The 22,461-nt window shown below is 37.0% G+C and overlaps 1 protein-coding gene across 1 annotated transcript; it reads left to right on the top strand.

Moving 5' to 3' along the window:
- Positions 1-7,818: 7,818 nt before the first annotated feature.
- On the top strand, positions 7,819-16,629 carry LOC131976169 (nuclear pore complex protein DDB_G0274915). The gene is made up of 8 exons (XM_059339089.1): positions 7,819-8,020; positions 10,337-10,618; positions 10,744-10,775; positions 10,885-10,980; positions 11,261-11,417; positions 11,632-11,723; positions 14,413-14,508; positions 16,384-16,629. Exons 1-8 carry the CDS (start codon positions 7,819-7,821, stop codon positions 16,627-16,629), a joined length of 1,203 nt encoding a protein of 400 aa, XP_059195072.1.
- The last annotated feature ends 5,832 nt before the right edge of the window (positions 16,630-22,461 follow it).

The raw sequence follows: 22,461 nt of genomic DNA, 5'->3' as shown, positions 1-22,461 counted from the left end.
AAAAAAAAGACACAAAACTATTAAAAAAGACACAAAATCCCCCAAAATTAAAAAGACACAAAATGACAGAAAAAAAATACTTAAAAAAGACACAAAATGACCAAAAAAAGACAGAAAATTACAAAAAAAGACACAAAATTACAAAAAAAGACACAAAATTACTAAAAAAAGACACAAAATTACTAAAAAAAGACCCAAAATTACCAAAAAAGACACAAAATCATAAAAAAGAAACAAAATTACAAAAAAAGACATAAAATTATGAATAAAAGACCCAAAATTACTAAAAAAAAAGACACAAAATTATTAAAATAGACACAAAATTACAAAAAATTAAAAAGACACAAAATGACAGAAAAAAAATTACTTAAAAAAGACACAAAATGACCAAAAAAAGACACAAAATTACTTAAAAAAAGACACAAAATGACCAAAATAAGACACAAAATTACAAAAAAAGACACAAAATTCTTAAAAAAGACACAAAATTACAAATAAAAAAGACACAGAATTACCAAAAAAAAGTTGCTTCCAAACTCTTGGCCTGTAGTGTAAATATTATAAATACAAATTCAAATCCAGACTAGATTTAACTACTACAGATTCTTCTCTCAAACTCTTGCACATCTTTCCCAACAACACCTTGAATAACATAACCGAACACAGACAGCAGACAACATTTCATGTGTTCTTCATGAAACTCGGATGAAAAAAGAGGGAGGACTTCTGTCACCTGAATTGTGCAAGTGCCTTTTGTGTCGTGCCCAAGAATTCTACGTTCTTTAGGCCACAAAGAGGTAATTGTAGTGTGTGGGGGCTTTATGGCTGGCAGAGAGAGGGGGTCTGATTTCACATTGTGTTGAACAGAAACCAGGAGGTTCCCTATACAATCAGCCCACAGGGCACTGAAAGCTCACCTGCACTCGTATAGACTCACAAAGGTCTAATCCACTCAGTTATTTTGGTAAATCTTTAAATAACGGGTGCACAGTTTGAAATCACCTTCGTCAAAGCACACAAACAATGTGATTTGTTGTAACATTATATCTTCTTTTCTATTATTTTGGTGCATTGTAAAGTGTTTTTTTTTTTTAAAAGCTAAAGGTAGAAACAGTAATTAAAAAGCGTTTATTGACCTTTTGTATGTATTTAGCACAATGCAGTGTATTTCATTGAATTAAAGTATTTTAATTTATTTTCATCTTGCAAAGTTGACCAGATTCAGTTTTGACACAGAATGCTGCAATTTAACCTGCCCACTGTGAAAATACACAAATTAACTTTTTTTTTTAATTCACTGCCACACTGTAAAAAAGGTGTGTCTTAAAAACCAGATAAAACACTAAATCTGAGTGAAATGATCTTGCTGCATGGACAGATAATTTACCTTGACAAGATTACTTAAATTAAGATTATTAAATCTAGAAATAAGCATGTTGAACACTTAAAATAAGAAATTAACTCTTAAAACAAGATAAATTATCTAACACTTCTAAATCTAAAGGGTTTTTTTTATCTTGGTAAGAACCAAATAATTTGCAGTTCATCGCTGCTTGCAGCTTTAATTTATCTCTTTTGTACATTTTTTGTCTTTTTTGGTCATTTTGTGACCAAAAGAAGATGTAAAAAGACACAAAAAGACCAAAAAAAGACACAAAAAAGACACAAAAAGTTTTTTTTATCTTGGTAAAAACCAAATAATCATCAGGTCACTCTGCTCGGGCCAGTTCATCGCTGCTTGCAGCTTTAATTTATCTTGTTTTAAGAGTTAATTTCTTATTTTAAGTGTTCAACCTGCTTATTTCTAGATTTAATCATCTTAATTTAAGAAGTCTTTCCATTTATCTGTCCATGCAGCAAGATCATTTCCCTCAGATTTAGTGTTTTTATCTGGTTTTAGACTAAACACCTTTTTTGCAGTGTTCCATTGCTTGTGATATTTGGTTTAAACCAGGGGTCTCAAACTCAAATTACCTGGGGGCCACTGGGGGCAGTATCAAAATGACCAAAAAAGACACAAAATGGCAGGAAATAAACTAAATAACTTTAAAAAGACACAAAATGACAAAAAAAAGACACAAAATTACTAAAAAAAAGACACAAAATGACTGAAAAAAACACTAAATTACCGAAAAAAGACACAAAATGACTATAAAAAGACACAAAATGACAAAAAAAGACACAAAATGACAAAAAAAGTTAATAAAAAAAAGTTATTTTCTCATTTTAAGCGTTCAACATGCTTATTTCTAGATTTAATAATCTTAATTTAAGAAATCTTGTCAAGGTAAATTATCTGTCCATGCAGCAAGATCATTTCCCTCAGATTTACTGTTTTTATCTGGTTTTTAGACTAAACACCTTTTTTTGCAGTGCACAAGAATTCAGGGGCATCTTTACTTTAGACCCTCCCAGCAACCACAGACCGTCAGTCGCCTCCTCTCACTCTGGTCTAGATGTGCAGGTGAGAGTTTCCAGTTATTAGGTTGCCACTTCAGTGCTGTCGGCAGGAAGCGAAGGGGGGAGGAGACCGAGAGCAACAGAGAGAAAGAGAGAGAGAGAGAGAGAGAGAGAGAGAGAGAGAGATCATTCACTTCAACCACAGCTGACAAAAATAACATCCAAAGTGCTCTGCAGGTGAGTGGACTTTAATAGAGAAATGTACGATTTTTAAATGATTAATTTTGTGAGAATGATCTGAATTCAGCTAAAGAGATCGTTGATGTTCGTGCACAGGGAGTCACAGGTTAACAACAGTGGTGTCATTGTAGTTTCCAGTGAATGATACAGCAAGGCATTGCTGTTTCTGTTACAAAAGTTATTTTTACATATGCATCGTGGATATGTTACATCATGAATGAGTAAAATCGCTGATTTATTGCCATAATTATTGGGGAATTTGTGCATTTTTTTTAAAAAAATACGTCAGTCGATTTGAGTCAATTAAAAAAAAAGACTATTTCTGTTTATTTCAAACAGAATTTATGTCATTTTTTTGTCAGATGGCTTTTTTTTTCCAGCCTTAAAAAATCAATTAATTTGGTCATATCTTTAAAAAACAAGCACATTTTTGTCTCGTTCGGCCAAATTATTGACAAAAAAAGTGTCAGGTTTTTCTGTTTGCAGCGTCACTTAACAAAATCCACATTTATTATTTACATTTAGTCATTTAGCAAGACGCTTTTATCCAAAGAGACTTACAGAAAAAGGAAAACAACAATAAGGTATAAGGGGGATACTGTTTAGGGTCGTATAATAATAAATCTTGCACTGATTTCACCAGTAAAACATGATGAAAATGTATATTTTGAGATTTTTGTAACAAGATGACGACATTATTGATGATTACAACAACATGAATTTGGAATTTCGCACCTGAACACCCCCCTTGGCGCTCTGTGCATCAAATTGAATACCCCTCCAAGAAATCTAATCGTCACTTTTTCCAATTAAACTCTACATTTTCACCTGAAAGCCAAAATGGCCACTGTTGACTCAGTTTCCAGGGTGTAGAGCCCATAGGAGGCCGTGCCGGGTTCCAAGGGAGAGGGGAAAAAACAAGTCGTGCTGCTAAGCAGTTCTCCCAGGGGGACTGATTGAGGAAAAACACTTTTTAATTGTGTTCACTGATAAACCATTGCAAACAGAGACACTTAGGATATACTTGCGTGTCACTGCAAAGATGTTATCATAGCAAAAATGATCTCATGAAGGGGTCACCACTGATAAAAAAAACGTGTATCATGCTTGGAAATGTTTTGACTTTTATTCTAGGGGTCACTCATGTGAAGAAATGTGTGCACACTGCAAAAAAGGTCTAAAAACCAGATAAAAACACTAAATCTGAGGGAAATGATCTTGCTGCATGGACAGACAATTTACCTTGACAAGATTTCTTAAATTAAGATTATTAAATCTAGAAATAAGCATGTTGAATGCTTAAAATAAGAAATTAACTCTTAAAACAAGACAAATTAAAGCTGCAAGCAGCGATGAACTGGCCAGAGCAGAGTGACCTGATGATTATTTGTTTCTTACCAGGATAAGAAAACTTTTTGTGTCTTTTTTTGTGTCTTTTTTGTTTGGTATTTTTTTGTCATTTTATGTATATTTTGGTCATTTTGTGACCAAAAGAAGATGTAAAAAGACACAAAATGACCAAAAAAAGACCCAAAAAAAAGACATAAAAAGACCAAAGAAGACACAAAACACGTAAAATCACAATAAAGACATAAAAAGACAAAAAATTACCAAACAAAAAAGACACAAAAAGACAAAAAAAACACACCAAAAAAAGACACAAAAAGGTTTTTTTTTTATCTCAGTAAGAAACAAATAGTTAGCAGGTCACTCTGCTCTGGCCAGTTCATCGCTGCTTGCAGCTTTAATTTTTATCTCTTTTGTACATTTTTTGCCTTTTTTGGTCATTTTGTGACCAAAAGAAGATGTAAAAAGACACGAAATGACCAAAAAAAGACACGAAAAAGGAAACAAAAGACGTAAAATCACAAAAAAAAAGACGTAAAAAGACAAAAAAAATTACCAAACAAAACAGACACAAAAGGTTTTTCTTATCCTGGTAAGAAACAAATAATCATCAGGTCACTCTGCTCGGGCCAGTTCATCGCTGCTGGCAGCTTTAATTTGTCTTGTTTTAAGAGTTAATTTCTTATTTTAGGTGTTCAACATGCTTATTTCTAGATTTAATAATCTTAATTTAAGAAATCTTGTCAAGTGAAATTATCTGTCCATGCAGCAAGATCATTTCCCTCAGATTTAGTGTTTTTAGACACACCTTTTCTGCAGTGTAAAAATGTGAAAAAAGTCAAAGTGCTGCTTTAAATCTCACACAATTATGAGATCAGTTTCGCCAGAACAATTAGAGGACTGTAAACAGAGGAGACCTCAGATGAATTAGCCCTCAGATCAAAAGAACTGCCCAAGTGGATTACAATGAATGAGCATGGCTGTGATTCAGAAAGCTTTTAACACTGGTAAACAGGTTGAATTGTGCCCACATTACCTTCCATCATAAAGAGCTTTTGTCATTATGTTTGTTATTGCTTAGTTTATGGTGCAGGCAGAGATTTGTCATAGTCTGTTCGTGTAAACATCCATAGTTCAACATCCGTCAGCTGTTACATTCATGCTACTTGTATGTTTTACCTTCACTTATCCAGGTTATCACTGAAGCCTGGACAAAGAGCTCTTTCCCTTTCTACCAATGTGATAATGGCCTCCGCTACTCTCGGAAAAGACACAGGTATGTGTGTGTGTGTGTGTGTGTGTGTGTGTGTGTGTGTGTGTTTGATTATTAACCCTTAATATTGCACTCATTGAAATACTTGCAAATTCCTAATTTCAAATCATGGAATATTGGAGGATATTACATACTGCCAGAATGTGTAAAAAAAACAAAAACATATGGACCTGGGGGAGGTGGGTGATATTTTGACGAAAAAGTTACAAATTTATGAGAAAAAATCTCAAATTAACGGTAAAAAAAAAGTTACACATTTGTGAGAAAAAAATCTAAAATTAATGGTAAAAAAAGTTGACGAGATTAAAGTGGCAAATGTATGAGAAAAAAATGTGCAGATTTATGAGATTTAAAGTGGTGAATCTGCAAGAAAAGTTTTTTTTCCCCACTTTTTTTCGCGCAGATTTGCCACTATAAATCTCTTAAATCTGCTACTTATTTTCTTGTAGATTTGCCACTTTAATCCAGTAACGTAGCCTGATCTTTGCTGATTAGCTGGAAGAAATCCATGTGATTCTTCGACCAAACAGAGAGACATGGGGACCCCATTTAGATATCCACTTAAGTTACCAAATATGGTTCTTTGCCCGATAAAGGGTTAAAAATCACTACTGGGACAAGAGCAACACAACTTGTGATTTTGTACAGATTACAAATATCCCCTCACCACAGACATTTCTCAAACCACACTCTGTCTCAAGTGTAAAACTGAAGTGGAAACTTTAACTCATTGTTTCTGGTCTCGTCATAGAGTAGTAGAGTAGAAAAAAAAATACAACAGTTAAATCATCTGTCATGGCATAATAATAGTGGGATTTAACTGTCTTCTGAAGCAAAGTTTGTTAAGAAATAAATGCAGGTGAAACCATTTGAAACTCTGGGACTCCACCGTCCCAGACACAAAGATGTAATACTCATAACAGCTGTCTCTCATGAGAAGATGACACATGCATGTTGTCATGGTTACTGGCCAGCAATTGTTTACTCAATTAGCTCCTCTACAGGTGGCAGGAGACACTTCCTTATACCAAAACATAACGGTTAATGTTGCAAAGTGGTCACAGTTTGGTTAAGGTTAATGCCAAAACTTCTTGGTTAGTTTTAGGAAAAGATCATGGTTTGGGTTAAAATAACTATATTATGGGGCGTCCCGGTGGCTCACACTGGTAGAGCGCTTACCATTAAGGCTGAGTCCTTGCTGCGGCGGAGCCGGGTTCGAATCCGGCCTGAGCTCCCTTTGCCACATGTCTTCCCCTCTGTCTCCCCCTTTCTGTCTAACACTATCAATAAAGCAAAAAAATGCCCAAAAAATAATCTTAAAAATAAAAAAAATAAAAAATAAAAACTATGTTATATAATTGATGAAACCCATCCAATATCTGTCACTGCATTTTACTGAAACCATAAATACTTCATACTAGGGCTGCACGATTATGGCCAAAATTATAATCACGATTATTTTGATCAATATTGTAATCACGATTATTAATCACGATTATTCATCATGTTAGGGAGAACATCTGCATGTTTTCTGTGTTACTTTCAAACAAACAATAGGAACAATTTTTAGTGTCCGGTGCTTGTTGTAAACAAACAGAGATCGCTAAGTGAACACCTCCTGCAGCAGCAGCAGCACATACACACTGTACTGCTACAGAGCTAACTGTTAGCCTATTAACAATTTGCAGACTGCAGCTCGTTAAGAAAAGCCGCCTGCCCCCGCGGCTCGTTAAGAAGAGCCGCCGGCCCCCACAGCTCGTTAAGAAGAGCCGCCTGCCCCTGCGGCTCATTAAGAAGAGTAAGAAGGAGTCTCCAATAACACCAGAAAAAGTCGCTGGATTTGTTGCCAGTCGCCTTTTTGAAAAGTAGTCACTAAGAAGGTTCTGAAAAGTCGCTAATTATAGCAACAAAGTAGCTAAGTTGGCAACACTGCTTCGCCGTCTTTTACAAATGGCGCGTGTTGTTGTTGCGTCGAGTACTACGTCACATCCTGCTTAGCGTTCTCTCAAATCGGCAACCAGGCTTTTTTTAGGGGAGAAAAACGGCCCTGCCCCCTGGTGGTTGGTGGACTACTGGTGTAGAAAGTGCTTGATTAGATATGCAGGAGAGCCCGTATTTTAAAATGAGAATATCGACGATGATCAGGTTAATTTAATCGTGGCGGCCAAAATCGTAATCACAATTAAAATTTGATTAATTGTGCTGCCCTACTTCATACTGCATACTGACACATAAAAAGTTAACTTAACACAATGCATTATCTGGAAACCATGGATGTGCAAAATGCCATGACTATTCATCCAGTAGTTGTTGAGATATTAATATCTGGATGAAGGTGTTAGACTCAGAGATGTGTGCTAATATTATTACAGTTATAGCACAACAAAGTTTTTTAGGATAACCAATGCAAGACAAAATTTAATCTTGTTTATACACTAAAATACATTCCTGCCATCTTTCCCAAAACACCAGGCTTCACAGGCTTCCTGCATCTCCTTCTGTTGGGACTACTTCTGCCATCGGTATTAGTGTCAGGCCAAACCACTGCTTCTACTACCATGATGTCCTCCAGTCCCTCCTCTCCTGCTTCAGCATCCCCCACCACCATGACTTCTGGAGCCTCGGCATCCTCCACTTTCTCCCAGTCTTCCACCACCTCTGGATCCACAGCAACCCCAACAACCAACCAGTCCCCTTCGACAACCCCCAGCAGCACAGCAAGCCCCACCACCCAATTCACCACCTCAACCACCATTGGAGGTACAACACTTACCACTGGCACCCAGTCTCTCACAACCACAGTAACCTCCGGAGGCACAGCAACCACCACTATCACACAATCATCCACTCTTACCTCTGGAGGTACAGCAATGACCTCCTCCACTGGAGGCTCCGCATCCACCATTACTACACAATCCATCACAACCACACCCACCTCTGTAGGTACAGCAACCACCACGGTTGGAAGCATAGGTGCCACCAGTACAACACAGTCCGCCACAACCCCACCCACCTCTGTAGGTACAGCAACCACCACCATTGGAAGCATAAGTGCCACCAGTACGACACAGTCCACCACAACCCCACCCACCTCTGGAGGTACAGTAACCACTACGGTTGGAGGCATAGCTTCCATCAGTACCACACAGTCCGCCACAACCCCACCCACCTCTGGAAGTACAGCAACTACCACAGCTGGAGGTATAGCTGCTATCACTACCTCACAGCCCGTCACAACCCCACCCACCTCTGGAGGTATGGCAACTACCACAGTTGGAGGCACAGCTGCCACCACTAGTTCACAGACAGTCACAACCCCTCCCACTTCTGGAGATATGGCAACTACCACAGTTGGAGGCATAAGTGCCACCACTAGTTCACAGACAGTCACAACCCCTCCCACTTCTGGAGGTATGGCAACCACCACAGTTGGAGGCACAGCTGCCACCACTACCTCACAGTCCATCACAACCCCACCCACCTCTGGAGGTATGGCAACTACCACAGTTGGAGGCATAAGTGCCACCACTAGTTCACAGACAGTCACAACCCCTCCCACTTCTGGAGGTATGGCAACCACCACAGTTGGAGGCATAGCTGCAACCACTACTTCACAGTCCGTCACAACCTCACCCCCCTCTGGAGGTATGGCAACCACCACAGTTGGAGGCACAGCTGCCACCACTAGTTCACAGTCTGTCACAACCTCACCCCCCTCTGGAGGTATGGCAACCACCACAGTTGGAGGCACAGCTGCCACCACTAGTTCACAGTCTGTCACAACCTCACCCCCCTCTGGAGGTATGGCAACCACCACAGTTGGAGGCACAGCTGCCACCACTAGTTCACAGTCTGTCACAACCTCACCCCCCACTGGAGGTATGGCAACCACCACAGTTGGAGGCACAGCTGCCACCACTAGTTCACAGTCTGTCACAACCTCACCCCCCTCTGGAGGTATGGCAACCACCACAGTTGGAGGCACAGCTGCCACCACTACCTCACAGTCTGTCACAACCTCACCCCCCTCTGTGGGTATGGCAACCACCACAGTTGGAGGCTCAGCTGCCACCACTACCTCACAGTCTGTCACAACCTCACCCCCCTCTGGAGGTATGGCAACCACCACAGTTGGAGGCACAGCTGCCACCACTACTTCACAGTCTGTCACAACCTCACCCCCCTCTGGAGGTATGGCAACCACCACAGTTGGAGGCACAGCTGCCACCACTAGTTCACAGTCTGTCACAACCTCACCCCCCTCTGGAGGTATGGCAACCACCACAGTTGGAGGCACAGCTGCCACCACTACCTCACAGTCTGTCACAACCTCACCCCCCTCTGGAGGTATGGCAACCACCACAGTTGGAGGCACAGCTGCCACCACTACCTCACAGTCTGTCACAACCTCACCCCCCTCTGGAGGTATGGCAACCACCACAGTTGGAGGCACAGCTGCCACCACTACCTTACAGTCTGTCACAACCTCACCCCCCTCTGGAGGTATGGCAACCACCACAGTTGGAGGCACAGCTGCCACCACTACCTCGCAGTCTGTCACAACCTCACCCCCCTCTGGAGGTATGGCAACCACCACAGTTGGAGGCACAGCTGCCACCACTACCTCACAGTCTGTCACAACCTCACCCCCCTCTGGAGGTATGGCAACCACCACAGTTGGAGGCACAGCTGCCACCACTATCTCACAGTCCGCCACAACCTCACCCACCTCTGGAGGTATGGCAACCACCACAGTTGGAGGCACTGCTGCCACCACTACCTCACAGTCCGTCACAACTCCTTCCACCTCTGGGGGTATGGCAACTACCACAGTTGGAGGCACAGCTGCCACCACTACCTCACAGTCCGTCACAACTCCTTCCACCTCTGGAGGTACAGCAACCACATCGGTTGCAGACATAGCTGCCACCACTAACTCACAGTCCGTCACAACTTCCACATCTGGAGCTACGACACAGTCTGGCACCAGCACAACAACCACTGCCAATTCTGCAATCACTTCTTCTAATTCAAACAGTGCTACTAATTCAGGAACCAACTCTGCCTCCTCTCCAGTAGGTTTAACAGGCATGACCACGTCCAACCCGGCCATGCCGACCACAAGTGGGAAAATGGCGACTGCAGGTGGAACCATGCTGGCCACCAGTGGAAATATGCCGACTAAAGGTGGAACCATGCTGGCCACCGGTGGAAATATGCCGACTAAAGGTAGAACCATGCCGGCCACAGGTGGACAAATGCAGAATACAGGTGTGACCAGATCACCCCCCATCATGACTTCAGGCTCTGGTTCTATGAACTCAATGATGACCACCAGTATGTCATCAAACTCCACTGGTATGTTTTATTTCATCAAATATTATTATTATAACAATTTTTTCACATAAAAATATATATCTTTTTTTTTTTTTAATCTGCCTTTCCCTTTTCTCTTTGTTTGTGACATCCATCTTTTGCTGCAGGTGGCTGGTCTAGTATGAATGGCACCAACATGGTAAGACCTACTTCAATGAGCATGACAACATTATAAGAGAGATGTGTAACGTTATTCTTTGGTGTTTCCCTTTCACCTCTTCATCATATCTGTATTGTCTCTTAAACAGATATACTGCCCCTCATTCACCTGTAACTACACCGACTGCTATAGAATGTACAACAGTCAGAATGCCACTACCTGTGATGCTGGTGTCTATTGTGAGGTAGGGAGGCAAATGACACTGCCGAAACCTCTTGAAACATCTAACAAAAGTATTATAATCAGATGCCCTAAAATATATAACAACCTATGCATGTACAGACAGCAAAATATACAGCAAATGCACTGTATCGGTGAACCAAAGTTAGTAAAGTAACGACTTAATGTTAAAGCTAACAGTCCTTTTTTAATATGCTCAGTAAGGGTCAATAACATTTATAGGAACGTAAAAGGCAAAGACAATTAAAACATGTCTTCTAATGTGTCATTCTGCAATGTGTCAGCTGATTAGACAGACGGACATGTGCTACATTGCGAGCTGCAGCGTCGCCTGTGCTGAAAGTTGCGTCAACGCCTCTCAGACCAACTGCTCTATCGCCTGCTGCAACTCTACTGGCTGCCTCAATGACACTTTTGCATCCATGATGATCACATCCGCAAGTAAACAGAGTTATCCTTATCATCGTTCCCCATTTTATGACTCTAACAAGTGTTAATGTTAAAAAAAAAAGTTTTTTTGTTATCATGCTTACACTATCCTTACAAATGATTTGATTTTATTCGTAGGTCATGACTGCATGTTTGCATGTGTGCATTTTTAGTCCTAAGTTTGCAATTTCTTTAGAATTTAATTATTTTCTTTACATAATTTCAGTGATTCCAACCACAACAACAGCAATGACAATGGGTGGCAAAAGCGAACCAGCCTCTACGACAACCACCAGTCCACAAACCACAGAAGACAAGGTAAGGACAAAAGGCTGCATGGATGAATGCATGTGAATGGATGCATATGTACGAGCAGAATGCTAGGGAGTTGTGTGTATCACTTATAAACTGTATAAGAAGTGGATGTAGCCACCGTGACATCATCCATTGGTGTATGGACGCCTTATTAAAGCCTCAAATTTGGCATTTTGGCCATAGCATCAAGGTTAGGAAAGGTGTTTTTGCACTGAAATATGTGCCACCAGAAACTGAATTTGAATCACATAATTTGAATTTGTAAAAAGGGAAAACGGAGGTGCTGATTGGCCGAAGAGGCGCTCTATGTATCTGCACTCGTTTGTTCTGTCTCAACTACTTGGATGTATGTCACAGAAAACTGAAATTGAATTTTGCGAACAGAATTTGAATTGTGAGAACTGAATGTTCAGTTCTAAACTAATAATTTTAACTAATAAATTTCACATTACAATTCAGATTCAGTTTTTTCAATGCAATGATTCAAATTGAACAATACAAATTCAAATTATGTGATTCAAATTCCGTTTTTTAATGCAATTATTCAAATTAAGCAATTCAAATTCAAATATAAATAATTCAAATTCAGTTTCTGGTGGCAAATATTTCAACCCATTCAAAAACAGCTTACTCCTTATAGTGTCTTTTCGCACAACTGAATGCTAAACAAGACATTTCTAGGGGACCAAACTGTTAAAATTAACTTCCATGAACTGAAAACACACTGTAAAAGCGTCAAAGTTCTAAGACGAAAGCACGGACAACAGCATGGTGGCGACCTCCAAAGCATTCTCTATTTTACTCTAAATGCGACCATAACTTACAAAATGAACATCATGCTGTATTAAAGAAGACTGAAACTACTGATTCAGTATGTTTACATGACACTTAAAAAAACTAATTATTGCATTATGCTGCGTTCAATTGCACTCGGAACTTGGAAAGATCCAAGTTGGAAATTCTGAGTTCCAAGGTAAATGCGTTTCATTGCTCAACCTTGGAAAACATGGCCGACCATAGCAAATTGATGTTTGTTTGGATGTCTTTCGAGCATTTAAAAATTATTCTGAGGTAGTACATCAGCTACCTAAGAGAGAAAGAGAAATGGTTGTTTCCTCTCTGGGTCCAAATATAGGGTGGAATTGTGGTCTGCAAATACTTAAGAGACAAAAATATAATTAAATCTTATCAGTTTGCTGGATATAATAAAAAGAAGTGCAGTATTACACCTTATAGACTAATGTAGTTTAAATATGGGAAAAACTATAATATTTTTTACACTTTTACTGTGCTTTTTCGTCCCAACTACGCTCATACAAACTCTTTAATTAACAGAGTGGGAGTGCAAATACCACTACAAAGTAATCCTACACTTTCAGTAACAAAAATGCTAAATTAAACGACACTAAATGTTGAAGATAAAGTGACTGTTTACCTCTCATGGTGTGTGGCGCCATTTTGCTTTGACGTTTTCCACGTATTTCCGACCTACTCGGGCTGCTTCGATCCTACCCGAATTCCCGACTCGGAGTCCCGAGTTCAAGGGCCGTTCTATTGCACTTTTCCGACTCGGAGGTCGGATCTTTCAGAGTTCCGAGTGCAATCGAACGCAGCATTAATCTGACTATACTATGATACTATGGAGTGCGTGTAAACATGTTAGTCCGACTGATGTTAGATTCCTCCAACTCCGATTAAGACACCCAGATAATGCCATTGGAATTGGATTTTCGCCGGCATGTATGACAAGACAACGTGTTAGTCGGTCGTATTAGCCAGTCGTTCATTTGCCGGTCGCATTAGCCGGTCGCATTAGCCGGTCGTTCATTAGCCGGTCGCATTAGCAGGCATTAGCCGCTCACATTAGCCAGTCGTTCATTAGCCGCTCGCACATTAGCCGCTTACATTAGCCTGTCGTCCATTAGCCGGTCGCATTAGCCGATCGAATTAGCCAGTCGTTCACTAGCCGCTCGCACATTAGCCGCTCGCATTAGCCGGTTATTCATTTGCCGGTCGTTTATTAGCCGCTCGCATTAGCCGGTCGTTCATTAGCCGCTCGCATTAGCCTGTCGTCCATTAGCCGGTCACATTAGCCGGTTATTCATTTGCCGGTCGTTTATTAGCCGATCGCATTAGCCAGTCGTTCATTAGCCGCTCGCATTAGCCTGTCGTCCATTAGCCGGTCACATTAGCCGATCGCATTAGCCAGTCGTTCATTAGCCGCTCGCACATTAGCCGCTTACATTGGCCTGTCGTCCATTAGCCGGTCGCATTAGCCGATCGCATTAGCCTGTCGTTCATTAGCCGCTCGCACATTAGCCGCTTACATTAGCCGGTCGCATTAGCCGATCGCATTAGCCAGTCGTTCACTAGCCGGTCGCATTAGCCGCTCGCATTAGCCGTTCGTTCATTAGCCGCTCGCATTTGCCGGTCGCATAGCCGGTCACCGGTCAGTTGCCTAGCGACGGCACAAAGTGTCGATCTGAGGAACCAGAAAGGGGCCATATAAAGCAGCTGAAATGGGTTAATATGGTCAAAAAATGTGTTGACTTCTTACCCATTCCTAGTAGTCATAACACCTTCCTGCCTGTAATGTACTGTTTTAATGGAGTATAGAACTGTATACATTGAGTCTGATGTAAGATTATTGTCATCATTAGTATTAATCTTTTCCTCTCTGTTGGTTTTTCAGAGAAATAAATGCAACTCTGGTGAATGCATTGGTGCAGATTGCTACAAATCTTTTTCAACTGTCCAATCATGCTCCTCCTCAGAACCACACTGTCAGGTGAGAACTGCTAAACATCAATAAATATAAGATTTCTAAATATAAGATTCCAGCTTCATTTCAGTTATTATTTATTAGCTTTCTATGCATTAATTTTTGTATTTATTTAGCAGCCTTTAAATTGTCCTACCCCTCATACATCCCTTCTTAAGCACAAATTCATTGATAAGAATAACTTTTTACAGCAAAAATACAAGAAAAATGCACACATCTTTAGTGATAGTAACTTAAACTATTGTGGTTGAAAATGTACAACTTTCACTATGTATACACACAAATACTGCACAAAATGAACGGAAAAAGTAGTCTATTAACATTTTAGCCTTATTTTTTGTGCATTTTTTTAATTTAAAGTCTATGTACCGCCTGTTAATCCTTAAAATATAAAAAAAAATAATATTCTTTAAAAAATATTTTATGATATGAGATACCGTGTAGCTGTGGTTGCCAGAACTTTACCATAATAAATATAGTGCAACTTTTTGTAATATTACGGTAAAATTATATTATCACTGTTGATTCCCCGTTTAAGATGGCCATTTTATTCCATATTTTGCCGTAAAAAATAAAAAGTTTTTCCATCAAAAGAAACGGTGTTTTGCCATATAATTGACAAGAAAATACTTTATAAAAGCTGCATGAATTAAAGATTTCACCATTAAATATGACAGTATATTTCTGTTGAAGATATGGTGTTTAGTACAATTAACAGTGAGAAAAAGTATTTTTACAAAAAATAAATGCAAAAATGATGGCTTGTATATATATTACAGTTTATTTTTTGCTACGAACACGGTGCCAGTGTGTTTTAAAGTGGAGTAATGCATTTAAAAAATAACAATTAAAGATGTAAAAAGTACTGTTTTGGCTGATATATACATTTACAGTGTTTCATTGTTAATGAAACTGCATTAACTCATTTATCATTTTACGGTCTTTTACTGTCATGGTTTAGCAGTTTTTCACCGTAAAATCTACAGACATTGGTAACACTTTACAATAACCATCATTTATAAATGGTAAACAGATAGTTTATTAATATTTAATCATCATTTATAAATCGTATATAGGCCATTTAGAATGGAAAATACATAATTTATTAATGTTTAACTAACTAAATCATTTATAAATGACAAATAGATGGTATATTAATGCAAGTTTATAGTCACTTTACCATTAAGAAACAATTAAATTTGAATTAATAGTTTTAGTTGCAGTCATTATAACATTTTTAGCACCATATTAAGTATGTTAATGATTTTGAAATGATTCATACAGCTTTAAAACATTGATTTAAAACATTTAAAGATTAAATATGTATAGCAATTTGTAAATTGTTAATAATTGGTCTATAAACCATCTATAAACATCACGTTGTTGGTTATTGTAAAGTGTTACCCAGACATTTTTTACAGTGTATTTGATACATTAAAAAAATCTAAATCCTGTTCATTTTTTTGTAACGCTTTATATTAAGGTCCTTGTAATAACCATTAATTAACAAGTAATAAGGCCCTTGTAAGTCCTTCCAAGATGCTTATTAACATTATTGTGTGTTTATAAGCTTATATAAGTGTTAATAATAGCATTACAAACACCCATGACCCACCCATTATGTCTTTGCCATGCCTTTATTAATCTTATTTTGTTTGCTTATTTATATTAAAATATACTTTATTGCTCATCTATTATAAGTTAACTATAAGTTAACTATGCTTTTTGCAACTACCGGATCTAAAGCGGGAACAATGCCTTATTACTTGTTAATTAATGGTTATTAAGGACCTTATTATAAAGCGTTTTTTTTTTTAACAAGAAAAACTTAAATATCTCGTATTTAGACTGTTTTTTTCTCACTCACTTTTGCATTTGCAGTTGAAAAAGGAGACCAAAGATTCCGGTTTGTTGTGGACGGCAGGTTGTTTCACCAACTGTTCTGAAGAAACCCCATGCAAGGAAAACACCTCACCTCCGTGTCACCTGGAGTGCTGCAACGCCACCATGACCTCCTGCCTGATGCTCAACGGGACTCTGAACGTCCCCAATGTGGCCACCGGAGGTCCTCACCTCCACATGATAGCGTCCTTACTCTGCCTGCTCACCATGGCTCTGCTGCTGTGAGTCACTCAGTGAAAGCTGCTGCTGAGGGTCTTTAGGTCATCAGAGCTTTGAGGGACTCTCAGAGAAAAAACAAGCTTAGCAGTTCAGCGGTTCACACTGTAAAAAAAAAGGTGTTTAGTCTAAAAACCAGATAAAAACAGTAAATCTGAGGGAAATTATCTTGCTGCATGGACAGATAATTTACTTTGACAAGATTTCTTAAATTAAGATTATTAAATCTAGAAATAAGCATGTTGAACACTTAAAATGAGAAATTAACTCATAAAACAAGATAAATTAAAGCTGCAAGCAGCGATGAACTGGCCCGAGCAGAGTGACCTGATGATTATTTGTTCCTTATTTCTATTTTGGTGGGTTTTTTTGTCTTTTTGTGTCTTTTTTGTTTGGTATTTTTTGGTCTTTTTGTGATTTTACGTGTTTTGTGTCTTTTTTGGTCTTTTTGTGTCTTTTTTTTGGTCATTTTGTGTCTTTTTACATCTTCTTTTGGTCACAAAATGACCAAAAAAGACAAAAAATGTGCAAAAGAGATAAATTAAAGCTGCAAGCAGCGATGAACTGCAAATTATTTGTTTCTTACCAGGATAAGTAAAACTTTTTGTGTCTATTTTGTTTGGTGTTTTTTTGTCTTTTTATGTCTTTTTTTTATGATTTTACATCTTTTGTGTCTTTTTTGTGTCTTTTTTTTTGGTCATTTTGTGTTTTTACTTTTTACATCTACTTTTGGTCACAAAATGACCAAAGAAGACAAAAAAATGTACAAAAGAGATAAATTAAAAGCTGCAAGCAGTGATGAACTAGCCCTGACAATTATCTTGTTTCTTACCAGGATAAAAAAAAAAACACTTTAGATTTAGAAGTGTTAGATAATTTATCTTGTTTTAAGAGTTAATTTCTTATTTTACGCGTTCAACATGCTTATTTCTAGATTTAACAATCTTAATTTAACTTCCTGGAGAACTTCTTCATTTTTACACTAAAAAAACAAGGTACAACATGTTATTAATCAGAGCTTTAGAAATGCTGGTAGTTGCATTTTCCAATCTTTAATCTAAGATAACAAGCTGTTGCCTGTAGCTTATCTGGTTTTTAGACTAAACACCTTTTTTGCAGTGCATTTACGCTGATATTCATATGTGATTGTAATGTATATATGTATTGAATTATGTAAAGCCTCAGTTGCAACGTTGACTTTTGATTCTAGTTTTATTAAAATTTCCCAAATACATATTATATCTGGTTCAAGACCAACGGAAAAAAGGCTTTGAACAGTATTTCTAAATGAAAAACTACATATATAACTTCAGGAATCAAGAAATTATATATACATACACATATTAAAATACACTTTCTTCTCAGTAAAACTCTGCACTGTAAAGAATTTACTGTGATTTTTACAGTAACTTATTGGCAGCAATTACTTTATTATTATATTATTATAATTATTATTTACAGTAGAACTACTGTATTTTTATTTACAGTACTGTTTTATACTGTAAAATATAAAACAATTAAACACTGATTTTTTAGTTGTATTAACAGGACTGATTTGTTTACTGTAAGAATAAAAAAAACAGTTAAACATTGTGATTTTTAATGGTACTGTATGGCAATACAATGCTGTTAATTTTATTATAATTTCATTATTACTTTTTATAGAAATAACTAGTAATTGCAAGTAATTACTCTATGAACTAAAGAAAATTATATTAACACATTTACTTTAAGTTAATTATTTAAACATTTAAGCATTTGTATAGGACTGATTCTGATATGAGATAAGATCTGATACAAAACTATGATAAAAATGGAAAAATACAGTGGTCTACTTTACTTTTCATAGTACTACAGTACACAAAATGACCAAAAAAGACACAAAATGACTGAAAAAACACTAAATTACTTTAAAAAAGACACAAAGTGACAAAAAAAGACACAAAATGACCCCAAAAAACACTAAATTACTTTAAAAAAGACAGAAAACAATGCTGTAAATTTACTGTTACTGTGTTTTGAATGAAAAACTTGACTTTAAGTTAATTATTTAAACATTTAAGCATTTGTATAGGACTGATTCTAATCAAAATTATGATAAAAATGGAAAAATATAGTCGTCTACTTTACTTTTCATACTGTCTACTGTGTTTTTTTCCTACAGTAATGCTTTAACTACTGTAATTTTGTCACGTGGGCTGTTTTTTATAGTAAATTATACAGTAAAACAATAAACAACTGTAGATTTCACAGCGATTATTTACAGTGTAGAAAAGGATCATTTGTTTAAGCAATGACCTTACCCATAACTCTAATTGAATTCAGATGCTGTTTGCTTTAAGAAAGTCCAAAAAACTGGTTTTATTTGTGTCTTCCATATAAAATAAGACACATTTGGATTTTTGGATGGGTGAGTGAGCCTATAAACACTAAAACATTTTATATTTAAACCCCCAGATAACACAGCCACGACTCTATATGCACTTTATGAAACACTAATATTGAGCTGTTACGAGGTGTTGTGAAGGTTTTCTGCAGGTGAAATCATTATGAAAAGTGCAATTTAGTACTTTTGGTTACTTTTTGTGTAATATTTCTGTGGATTGTGAGTTGCATGTTTATATTGTGTCGTGTACAAAGTATATTTTAAGGTATAATGGTGACATGTAAATGTTTAATGAGATCAGAATTATCACAGTTTATTCTAGTTTTGTGTACTGTGTTAAATATAATGATTATGTGCATTAAAATGAAATGAATTTAATAAACTGGTGATGACATTTCTAGACGCTTAAAGTGGCTTTAAGTGGTGGAAAGTAACTAAGTACTGAAATACTGGACTGAAATAAAAATTTTTAGTTACTTTACTCGAGTATCTTCACTTTGTTTTACCTCTACTTCACTATTTTCACTATTTTGCTGTATTTATTTGATAGCTATACTTACTGATTACTTTTAATAATATGATTTTACATCTTTAGGTTATTTTTGTAGTTGTTTTGTGTCTCTTCATATATGTGTCATTTGGGAATTATGAAGGTTTTGTTGAAATTAAAACTTTCATCTGTGTTTTTTGTCAGTTTCTTTGTGGTCATTTTGTATCTTTTCATAGTTGCTGTGAGTCTTTTTTGTCAACTTCTCTTTATTGGGTTTTTTTCCTTTCATTCACATACAAAAATGAAGAAGATACTTGTTAATTTATGCTTCAAATTGACACGAAAGAACAGAATGATGGTAGAAAAAGAAAAGCAATAAAAAAACAATAAACCAACAAAAACCTAGGTGGAGTCAAATCAAATACCAAAACAATAATAATAATGTTTACAAATAAAAGAAAGATTTAAATAGTAATCATACAACTTGGAGGATGTCAAGTGTTCTAAAATGTACAGTTGTTAATTTTTCATGGGAATATATTTGGTATAATAGTCCATAAATGGCTGCCATATTGTGAAAAAGGTATTTATCTTTTTTGTGTCTTTTTGCAGCTGCTTTTGCATCTCTTAATAGTTATTTTGGTCTCTTTGTACAACCTTGACTCCACAGAAATCGGGGCGCTGTCTGAAACGTCTTTGTTCTGTATTTGATTGAATAATGCAGGTTGCAAAAGACTGCAAACATTCTATCAAACCTCCTCCTGGTTCCTATGTGTCTCTCTTTTCTTTTCTTTTAACAATGAGAGAAATACAGGCACTCAGGATATAAACAAGACATACAAAGAAACATTTCAGTTATATATATACACTACCAGTCAAAAGTTTTAGAACACCCCAATTTTTCCAGTTTTTTATTGAAATTCAAGCAGTTCAAGTCAAATGAACAGCTTGAAAGGGTCCAAAGGTAAGTGGTGAACTGCCAGAGGTAAATAAAAAAAGGTAAGCTTAACCAAAACTGGAAAATAATGTACATTTCAGAATTATACAAGTAGGCCTTTTTCAGGGAACAAGAAATGGGTTAACAACTTAACTCTATGGAGTCTTGGGCTATTTTGTCCATTTTTGAATTATTTTGATGTCTTTGTAAGTCATTTTGTGTCTTTTTTTGGTCATTTTGTGTCTTTTTTTAGTCCTTTAGTCCAACATAAAATGTGATTTTGAATCTTTTTTTACTTTCAAAACACTATCATGCTCAATAAAGAATTTTAAATGTTGCAAATGTGCATTAATTTCAGAGTACACTGAGACATTAAACTGCATCATTTTCAATTAAATTCTGGAAAAGTTGGTGTGTTCTAAAACTTTTGACCAGTAGTGTATAAACTTGCCAACAGAAGCATAAGATTTGTTATAAAGCATACTGTTTTGTTATTAGATTCAAATTTTGAGATAATATCTTTAGGTTCAAAGATGATGGGCTGTCCAGTCTTATAGAGAATTAATTTTTCCATATCCCTCCAAAATATAGATGACAATGGGCAAACATAAAATAAATGTCCTGTTGTCTCTGGCTCATCTCCACAAAGCTACGTGTCTCTTTGAGTCACATTTTGCAGTTTTCCTGACACTTTGGACCCTTCGGTCTCAGTTTGTTCAGTCATCTAACCATGTTAACCCTTTGATGCACAACATATTGACCCTCATTCATTCCCCATGTTATTTAATGCTGCTGTGTGTTTGTGTTCTCTATCTTTTGATATCAACTTATTTTATGATTGAATATTCCAAGTATTTTTTTAAATATCCTGTTTTTGATAACAACTAATCATTATTTCCTTTTTGCCTCTCATACTTTATGAAGAAAAAAATGTATTATTACATATTTTGTTAGGGTAACATTAGAACAATTGAAAAAAGAAAAAGACTTCTCAGTTTTGTGTGTGGAAGGTTCTTTTAATTACTTTTTTGGTAATTTTGGGTCTATTTTTAGTAATTTTGGGTCTTTTTGGCCTCCAGTGGCCCCCAGGTAATTTGAGTTTAAAACCCTCCCTTAGACTCATGTTGTGCATCGAAGGGTTAATTCCAAAACTATGTCAAAACTAGATTTAGGCTGAAATATTTCAATAAAATATCAGCTCCTCAATTTCCGGTCGGTTACAAAAAGACAAAGTTCCAGTGGCGGTTCTAGACCAGTTTTACTGTGGGGGCCAAGGAGGGGCCAGTGTTTAATCAGAGGGCCACATTAGCACATTACAAAATGGCAAAGGTGATATTTAAGCATTCAAAATCTTTATTTTAGCTTATTTAAACATCACATTTAAGTATATTTGGAAGATACAAATGAGACTCACCAACAATAAGTTTTTTTTGCATGACAATGGCATTTCTCATTTCTCACTTTCACTTTTATCACTTTTTTTTATTTTGAAAGTGCAGTACAGTCAGAATGATCTTTATATACACAATATTTTATTGCGCAATTAAACTATTATACAATGTACACATTCTGGGTTCCTTTTGTGTACAATGAAATATTGTTTGAACAAAAAAAGCTTAGAGTTGTTCCATTGTTCATCGTTATAAATTGATCATTCTGTTATTAATTTGACACAGGGGCCACAAAGGCTTCTAGAACCGCCACTGCAAAGTTCACTTACTGAACAACAAAAACTGACCAAACATGCATGAATAGGCCACTGAATTAATGTATCACCGGCTGGATTCTTTTCCAACAAAAGCAACAAAAAGCCCACTTGAAGCTAATTGACCCAGCGGCTCATCAAACCTGCTGCAGAGCTTCAATTCAACTCTGGAGAAGTTGTCTCTATTGTAGGACCTAATCCTCTTCTGGATCAAACGCCTGAGGCCTAATCCAGTGCAAACTGGGCTGATGACAGCCCAGATGTGACGTCACACACACACACACACACACACACACACGGCAGTGATCCCGAATCAGTGCGTG

This window comes from Centropristis striata, chromosome 8 (genome assembly GCF_030273125.1).
Source record: "Centropristis striata isolate RG_2023a ecotype Rhode Island chromosome 8, C.striata_1.0, whole genome shotgun sequence".
Taxonomy (NCBI): Eukaryota; Metazoa; Chordata; class Actinopteri; order Perciformes; family Serranidae; genus Centropristis; species Centropristis striata.
Note: the sequence above shows the minus strand (reverse complement) of the source record. Positions and strands in the feature narration are given on the sequence as shown.

Excerpts from the sequence above, each read along its gene's own strand:
- LOC131976169 (XM_059339089.1), top strand. The coding sequence starts at position 7,819 with ATGATGTCCTCCAGTCCCTCCTCTCCTGCTTCAGCATCCCCCACCACC. Across the intron at positions 11,724-14,412 it reads CACAAACCACAGAAGACAAG|AGAAATAAATGCAACTCTGG; the intron begins GTAAGGACAAAA and ends TTGGTTTTTCAG. Across the intron at positions 14,509-16,383 it reads CCTCAGAACCACACTGTCAG|TTGAAAAAGGAGACCAAAGA; the intron begins GTGAGAACTGCT and ends TTGCATTTGCAG.